General features: G+C 22.2%; 1 protein-coding gene across 1 annotated transcript in view; it reads right to left on the bottom strand.

Annotated features, from left to right (window-relative positions):
• osa (trithorax group protein osa) overlaps nt 1-8,012 on the bottom strand; it is a 30,361-nt gene extending 22,349 nt beyond the window's left edge. Inside the window, exons 1-8 of the mRNA XM_011507079.1 lie at nt 7,069-8,012; nt 6,029-6,151; nt 5,541-5,750; nt 5,398-5,457; nt 4,708-4,840; nt 4,533-4,628; nt 113-423; nt 1-42 (exon numbers count right to left, since the gene is read on the bottom strand). The exon at nt 1-42 is cut by the window's left edge and continues 466 nt beyond it. Coding sequence (XP_011505381.1) covers nt 1-42; nt 113-423; nt 4,533-4,628; nt 4,708-4,840; nt 5,398-5,457; nt 5,541-5,750; nt 6,029-6,151; nt 7,069-7,887 — 1,794 coding nt within the window. The 5' untranslated portion in view covers nt 7,888-8,012. The remainder of the gene's footprint in view (nt 43-112; nt 424-4,532; nt 4,629-4,707; nt 4,841-5,397; nt 5,458-5,540; nt 5,751-6,028; nt 6,152-7,068) is intronic.
• Nucleotides 8,013-9,942: the final 1,930 nt, after the last annotated feature.

Below are 9,942 nucleotides of genomic sequence, written 5' to 3' on the forward strand. Positions count from 1 at the left end.
CGATGGCAGTCCTGTTGGTAAATTGTTGAAGCCCACTTTATGCTACAAAAAAAGAAAAATATTTTTAAATAAGTATAATTAAAAAAATATAAATGTAAACAGAATTACTTACTGTATATGAAGAATATTGCACCATATTATTAGATCTACTTGTTTGATATTGATTATTGGTTGGTGTTTGTGAATTGTTTCCAGCTGGATACGTTTGTGAAAATTGTAAGTGAGGACGGGTCGTCGGATAATTTCCTTGAGATGAATATCCAACTGTCTGATTTGTACCAGTATTCACATATCCCATTCCTCCCGTTATTGAACTTATATTACTAAGGTTTGGACCAGAACTTGACTGAGCTGCATTTTGACCACTGTTGTTTGTCTTATAATTATGCACATGCGGCGGTGGACCTAAAGTTTTTTCATAATCTGTATTTTATACATAAATTTTCATAATTTTATTACTCCAATTCAAATTAACATTTTTTGTTAAAAATGAAAAAATCAATTTATACTCGAATTTTATATTGATTTCATTACATTATATATTAATATTGATGAAATGTTTTAGTATACATAAGGATTAACATTGATTGTTATTCTAATCCAGATTGCAATTGTAACTAGTCCTTAATAAAATTAAGTATTCAGTAAAAACAATAGTTTAAATAACTATCTAATAGTAAATGATATTCTTAGTAAACAAGTGATTAAGCAAATTATACTTATTCATTTATGGGGCTCCTATATAGAATTCAACAAATAAATTTTCTAACATTTTCTATATTCTATAAAAATGTATATTCTTATTACCTCAACATTAATTAATATTGTTATTATTTTATTGATAATAACACCAATATGTAAATAATAAATATTTCAATAATATATTAAATGTAATAGTCATATATAACATAAATTGTAACAAACTATTATATATATTATTTAAAAAATTTAATACATTTTTATTTATGATTTTATGCATAAATTATTCAAGAATACAAAATGTATTCTTATTTGTATATAATGTAATTCGATTATCATAATTTCTGTATTTATAATATTTATTTTTGCATACTGACTATTTTGTTTAAGTAAAATAACTCACAACCATGTACGATGTAAGAACATTTTGAAAAAATACTGTATTATTTGATTACATTAAAACATACTTAGAATACAATAACGATATGCATATTATGCAATGAGTTGTTTTCTATCGCATTGAAATGCAAGTTTGAGAATACAGTAGATATTAAAAGACATCTTTAGGGAAGTTTTTTTATTATGTAAGTGTTTTATAATAGAAGATGAACTTATTTTTTAATACTGATGAATGGTAAAAGTAAATAGTAAATGAATATTAAATATGTACATAATACTAAAAATTATATTCTAAATAGTAACAAGTATTAATATCAAGGATTAAGTATTCAAGTGCAAGTTTCAACTATATTATTTTACAAATTTATATTTCTGAATTTAATATTATATTATATCTTTTTTAGCATCTTCAGCATTTTTTTTTTTTTTTATAAAAATATTGTAACTGCTATTTATTAGTGCTGCTATGATTCATCTACGTTTTGCTTATATTGTAATATATATTCATTTATTCTCCATTTGCATTATATTTCATTATGATCATTATTATGATTATTTTTATTATCATCGTTGTCATTGTATTTGTAGAAAATATATTTACGTAAATTATAATTTTAATATGTAAAGCAATTAACATAATTCAAAATATACTTATGATTCTATTTATTTTCTTTTAAACTTGAATTACCTTTATTAAATAAATTACGCACATTCGCTTACATCATATTTATCAATGAATCACTTCATTACTCGCAATATGATTTACAAAGTGGATTCTGCTTTACTACACTTTTATTACATTATTATCCTCATTACAATATATAATACTATGAATATTTTTAATGGTTGCTCTTAAGAGATGATATATCTTTCTCTATTGAAGCTTTTATTTCATTATATATTGAATGTAGTCCTTTAATCACCTATCAAACATTTGTATTGCGGATTACTTTGCTAAGCTTTTTTTACTATATATGTTATTGTACTATATACTGTTAACTATTTAAAGTATCACTTAATCATTCATTTAATCTTTCTAATGTTTTGCAAAAACAATCTCTTGATACTGATTTGATATTGACATATCAAAATAATTGAAAACTACATTTTTCTCAAAGAATGCGAATTTATTGTGACCAATTTTCACAGATAATTTGTGACTAACTGGTTGGTTCTGGGCATGTTATAAATTATTATATACCTAGCAAACATAATTTCAAAAGTGTTTATTGTATATTTATGTAAACTATTACATGTTTTATTTTATTTTTTTTTATTTTTTTTTATATTAGTAAGTAAATTTATAATATTTAATACTTATCCTTTATGTATATAAGAATAGATTGTGTAATAAAACTCCTTTTATAGATACATTATTATCTGTACTTTTTTTGTTACTTCTCTTTCAACAGTTTATTAAACTGATCAATATTTTAGTTTGGAATTTTTTTCCGTGGTAAGAATATACAATAAAGCTCGAAAAAAATCACACGATCACTTGAAGATTGTTTTCTACATTTTTAATTAATTGTACTTTGTTGTAGTCTGTTAACAGCATGTAAAACTCTTATTACACTACATGTATTTTCATAAACTATATAATATTTAATATATTCATTCTAATAAGCAAAGTATTAAAATATTTTATTTTTTCCTTCACCACTTATATAAGAACCTTAATTCCACTAATAAATTGTTGTATCATTACTGTTAAAAGAAATATTGATATATTTTTAAAAAATATACAATTAATTAATATTTTTTATGTATGCATAAAATATTAGATGCTTATCAACATAAGATCATTCTAAAATAAAATAAAAATTTTATAAAATAAATATTTTCGAACTGATATTTAGATAAATTCATACTTCATTTTTTTCATTAAAACAATGACAAGCGATTATTTATTAATTTGAATAAACTATTTCAAAACTCATTTTATGAATACTATCACACCAAACCATTGTTGTATATGTAAAAAGTTATTTTCAATAATGGTCTCAATAATTTTTTTTAATGTAATGATATTGTATTTTAACAGTGTTTGATTATAATATTGTAAAAGTTTGATATATTTTCTTCAAACCACTTTCTTTAAGGTTGTAAATATTAATTTTTCATATCAAGAATGAACATAGGGAGGGAAGATACTATCAGTTTTTCTATTGTACATTTAGCACACTCTTAAAGCTTGTTTATGAGAAATTAAATAAAAATCCATTTTAAATAGATATGAAGATATACATTTATTATTAACTCAAATCATTTTTATTGCAATGCAATGAAGATTTATCTAAGTCATACAGAAAAAAATTAATGTAGAATTTTAACATATATTTAAAAATATATTTTCAGTATTTATGTAATCTTTTCTTTAATGCTTCCATCTTATTAGATAATAAAATAAATTTAAGAGAGTTGAGATGCAAAAAAGTAGCTAAGAAAAATATGTATTAAATATGTTCATAGAAATTTTAATAAAATATAATTTTTTTAAAAAATGCCAAGTTTGTTATATATCAATAAATAAAATAACTACTATTCAAAAATAAATAAACAGAAGCAAGATGTGCCCCAAGAAGATAATATCAAATATTTAAACTTTCTGAAATATAAACAACTTGACAAGGATATCTTATTTCAATCACCAATGATTTATATAATATATTATATAATTTAATGAAATAAAATAAATCAATATTTTATATTAGCAAATAAAATATAAAACATTCACTTGAAATTGCATAAAAATTTTTAAACATTTTTTCAATATTGTCATATACTTTACTCTATTTTTAATTAAAAAAATATCTTTTAAAAGGAAAATAGGATAACCAATACAAATGCTAATTAAAATTAAGCACTATCTGGAACATAATAATAGTATAAATACATATATGTATTCCAAATTTCTTTATTATCTTATATATATGTATATATATATATATATATATATATATATATATATATATATATATATTTATTGACAAAATAGTTGATATATCGTTAAATGCACTTACTGTAAAATATATGAGCAATAAATAATTTTAATGATTTCAAATCCACCCTTTTCTCTATTTTCTTTTAGTACTTCCTTAATACTACAATAACCAAATTCAATATTATTTTATGAAAGTAAAAAATATTTAAATTATATAAATTTGTAATTAACAAAAAATGAATTTCAAATATGTCCTTAAATATAGGTTATAATACCTTAACTTAAAAAATATCAGTAATATTTATGTTACTTTACTTTTATAAAAATTTATTTTAGATTAATATAAGTATAAAATATATAGTGGTTTTAAAACTAATTTGATATACCATACACTATTTCAGATATATTGTCTTGTCAAACAATTATCAATATATAAAATAATCAATTTTGTTAAACCTTTCTAAACAAAATAATTATATTACTTTCTCACCTTGTGTAGCTAAAGGAGAAAGACTCATTCGAGCAGGACCACTACTATCTGATTGACCACTTGACGGCCTAGGTGGCATTTGTACATTTTGCTGTCCTATTATAAATGAAGAATTGTTACATTAATAAATAATAATAATATACTTGTTAATGTTTTAATATATTAATAAACATACCCACTGCTGGTGACATTGATCGAGAACCAGTTGAACCAGTAGGTGAAGGAGTTGGTCTCATTCCTTGAGAATTTGGAGTAGTTGGACCAGCTGGTCCATTTGAACTATCATTGCTATTTTGTCCAGATAACTCCTGTAAAAAAGTAGCTTTAATATTAGACAGATTATATTAATAAATTCTCTATGTTTATAATTATATCAATCATTTTTAAGGTGAGTGAAGTAACTTATTATATGCTTATAGTCTATTTTAAAAATATATATTTTCATTTAATGTACATATTTTTTACAGTTATGTAGTTATATCTATCTTAGTTCATTTCTTCTAACTGTCTCAATTTGTTTAAAAATATTAAATATGCAAATTAAATAAAAAATGTAATTTATTTTTTGATAAATTTTTATTTAAGAATTTAATTACTAAAATTATATATTATTAATGTATTGTTAATGTAATGTTAATAAATGATGTAATATAATCAAATTTGATAAATTAAAAATTTAATGAATTTAATAATGAATTAGATATATGAAAATATTATATGAAAATAAAGGAAAAATTATCAAAATTAGTTCTCTCGTTTTTATATTTATTTCATTTACCATGTCAATGTGATGCAAATTTAATACTAATACATTGATTAATTGAATAATCTTATTTATATAATACTTATAAAAATGAACACCTACCCCTGAATCAATTCCTTGTGTATTTGGAGTTGTAGATCTTTGTTGCATACTGTGAAAACTCTGAAATGAAAAACACAATATTTATAAAAGTACTAATTAAAATTAAACATTCTAATTATGAACTTTTTTAATTATAAACAAACTTGTGATTGATTGGAAGTTTGTGGTTGAGGAGATGCAGAAGGTGGTGGAGCAGGCGACTGCGACAATGCACGTTGAGGAGATTGACTGGAAGAGTTAACTTGATTTGTTGGTGGTGGTACTGGTGGATTTGATGGAGGGGTTTGATTCCAACCTCTTTGATCTGCATACAAGTTTGATGGATGGCTAGCTGGTACAGCATATGAATTTAACTAAAAAATGATAAAATTATGTAAGAAATGAACTCTTGTTCTAAAATAAAAAAATTTTTGTATTAAAGTATATGTAAAAAATTTTCAAACAAAATTCAATGTTAAATATCATTTATATTATATATTTATTATTATATTGTTAATAATTTTCATTGTTTATATCTTAAAACATTGTTAAGAAAATAAAAGTTTATGATGAAGAAAATATATGAAATATTATATTCTGATTCTTAAGTGTAAAACATCCTCAATAAGATTGTAAAGTATACATAATTAACCTGATGATGACTATATGGCGAATGGGACCTTGCAGGTGAAGTAAAGCGTTGACTATATGATTGATAAGGCAAAGAGGTAGGAGAACTTGAGCCTCCAGGACCATGATGTAATCGTGGTGAGCTCTATAAAATTATAGAATATAAATAAAAAAATATATATTTTATATATACAATTCATATTACGTTTTATATAACACTTGTTTTATTATTATACTAACTTGATATTGTTTATTTAAATGTTAATGAAAACATTAAAATCTTAATCTTCTTAAATAATTAAAATTTTATAATTGAAAAAATTTCTTAAAAATAAAATTATTTTTTAATGTTAAATATATTTTTTTTAATATTTATTTTATCTTATAAAATTTAGAAAACTGATATTACTATTTCTATATTTTTAACTTCTACATTTAAAATTTTAATTTATTATACCATTATTTTTGAATTTACAAAAATATAAATCCTTTAACATCTAATATTGATTATATAGTTTTATAAATACAAAATATTAATGTTTTTTATAAAATTCAATGATTTTTTGTTCATTTGTTATAAAGACATAATAAATATATTTACAAAAATAAAACAAATATATTTACAAAAAAATACAAATATGATTATCTAATTTATAATGGCTATTTATAAGAAATAAACTATGTAAATTAATATGTCTAATATAACTATTTACTTTTATTTTTCTTTAAATTTATAAATTATTCGTAATATAATAAATAACATTATATACTACATATTTTTAAAATAATAGCAATATATATAGACTCAAAATAAGATATTAACGTTAATTTAAAAAGGAAACCTAAATTATTATCCTACTTAAAAAGAATATAGTAAGCTTAATAATCTTATTAAAAGAAACTTAAAAACTTAATTTTGTATTTACATAGTAAAAATAAAAACTATATAGTGTATTTTATATATAATTTGTTTCTAATAATTGATATTGTGAAAGCCTTTATATAATAGAATTTTATATATAAGTTAAATTAATCATAAATTTAATAATTAAAAATCAATACTGTTTGAGGTGGTCTTTGACTTGGTTGTGGATATACTGGTGGTACAACAGAAGGCCTTTGCATTGGCCATTGTTGTTGATAAGATTCTGGTCCAATGGAAGAATAACTACTATGAAATCGATGAACCGGGCTGGATGCTTGAAGCAACTGATTTAATGTAGGAGTTGGTCCAGTCGTTTGTGATATACTTTGCCCAGACAAAAATCTTGGTTGCCCTGGAAATGGTACTGAGCCAGGAGCCGAGTGACTATGTCTGGATTCCATTTTTGAAACAGCATAATTATCATCTACATCACTTTGATGAACTCTATCAGTATCACCATGTAATTGCTTAGTATGATATGCTTCAAGTTGTTTAGAAGCAGAAAATTCTGTAACAGGTTTTGAAGAATACTCAGAACCTGCTTGTTTACTAACCGAGTATTCATTAGATAAAGACTTAGCCGCATATTCTTCAGAGTAATCTGAACGAACTTGATTTGACGTGAAAGAATGTGAAGAATGCGTAGATATATCCAGCGATTCCGATTTAGCTATAGAATCCTGATGAAGCTCGCGAGATGATTTTACTTCACCGGCAGAGTGTCCGCTAATGTCTTCGGTACGATATTGACTCATCTCTAATGTTAAATCACGATTCACATATTTAAAATATTGAACAGTATTTCGATTTGTCTCTTCAGTTGATTCGGAACCTATCTGTTGTTTTACAGTAACGCCAATACTACTTCCACTAGAAGACGAATGTTTTTGCGCGCATATCACAGATTCATTGGATCTCACATCGTTCTGTTGGCTCTCGGCTTGCTTTGCAGCCATATTCTATTAATTATGTAGCCATCTTCGTTTCATACAGCAACCAATAGAATCATTCGAAAGGTGCGATGCAGTGTTAAGCAGCGTTGCAATCTTTTTTCAATGAATTGGTTCTTTTCATTGGTCCTTGTTCTTACCTATATAATTTTGAAGTCTCATGTTCTCAATTACAAATGAATATCGGTACCCAACATCCTACCACCAAGCTATTGGATTTCTGAATTATAGAAACAAAATACAGATAGATGATTTGTGCAGTTTAAATTGTCCCTTTACAATTTTTTTAAAAGAAACTATATTTTAGAGTAAAAGAACCGTGTACAAGTATCTTAGTTACAATTTCGAACATTAAAATGTTATGACTGTATTACTAGATAAAACTATAAAAAAATTTTCCCATGAGAGAAATTAATATAGCTCATTAAAAATATGTTAAAAAATTTAATTTGGACCAAAAAAAACATCTAAAGAGCAAACATTTTACGCATGCGTAAATAAACACAAAATCAAGATAAAAAATTTCTTAATTTGTAATCTTAAATTTTTTAAATTAATTTATAATTTATAAAAATATTTATATGAATTTAAAAAATATTATATATCATATCGATATTATATATCATATTTATAATCATATATAAAAGCATATTCATATCATTTTTAAACAAAAAAGGCGCGAAATACAAAATATTAATTAAAATAAATTAATATAATTTAAATTCAAAGTCGTAATACTATTATATAATTTGTTCTTTAGAAATACTTTGAAAACACTTACTAAATTCATGTATTTAATTATTATTATTAATTTATTATATTAAAAAAATCTTATTCAATAAAAATATAATTTATTATCATGACTGTAGAAAGAATGATTAGTAAACGCACATGTCAATTATAAATAAAATCCATGATATGTCAATATTAATATAAAATGTGTTAGATCGACTGTTGCTTTGGCCTAAGTGTCACCATAAAAAATTATTTTATAGATTTATTTAATAACAACCATTACAGAAATTTCATTTTTATATTATTTTATAAATATCAAAATACTTTATTTTCTTTAAACAGTTTTTTCAATAATTTGAATAGCTATTTTATTTCTTAATAATTATTCTAAAACGAAAGTATATACAGAATAATCAGATAATTATATTATTATGAAATTACTGAATATAAATATGTGCGGTATTATCAGAATATATTAGTGTAGGTTAGTTGAATAGTTGAAAAGATCATAATATGCATTATAAACATTAGTAACTAAAATATAATTTTAAGACATATTATTTTAAAAATTTTATACTACAATTTTACAGACTTATATACATAAAAATATAATACATTCATATAGAATATATAAATTAATATCGAAACTTTAATAACTGGTTCTAACCATTAAAAAATATTAAAATTACAAAATTTGCTCCAAAAATAGTAAAAGTTGTCAATAAATCGTTTAAAAAAAATATTACAAATACCTATAAAATTTGCATTAAATTTTGAAATAGAGTATTTTGTTACTATTTTTTCATCCATCGTTCATTCTATTATTGTAAACAATAATTTATTAGAAAATTATCAATTTCCATGTAAGGCTATATTAGTATCGATAATTACTAATGATATATTAGTATCCAAAGGCCATAGTTTATATTCTATTCCTATTTAAAAGAGATCATTAAACTGTTAATAAATTAGTATACTACACTGTCGGAAATAAAAATCCAAATCCAAAACTGTATATAATTAAATTCAAATAATTCATATATTGTATTTTGCTAAAATACTACTATTATATTTATATGTAATTTATAAAATAAAATTAATTTTAGTAATAATAAATAAATATTGTTCATAAAAATAATTATAAAACATATATTAAAAAAATTAAGATATTTATAAAAAATTGTAATGTACTAATGTGTATTGTAGTCCAAACATTGCAATAAAGACATTCGGTTACTATTAAATTATATTAATAATATTTATTAAAAAAAAACTTTATTTTATTAAATATTTTTTATAATATATAATCAAATATATTCTATTATA

The sequence above is a fragment of the Ceratosolen solmsi genome, unplaced genomic scaffold (genome assembly GCF_000503995.2).
Source record: "Ceratosolen solmsi marchali unplaced genomic scaffold, CerSol_1.0 scaffold6, whole genome shotgun sequence".
Taxonomy (NCBI): Eukaryota; Metazoa; Arthropoda; class Insecta; order Hymenoptera; family Agaonidae; genus Ceratosolen; species Ceratosolen solmsi.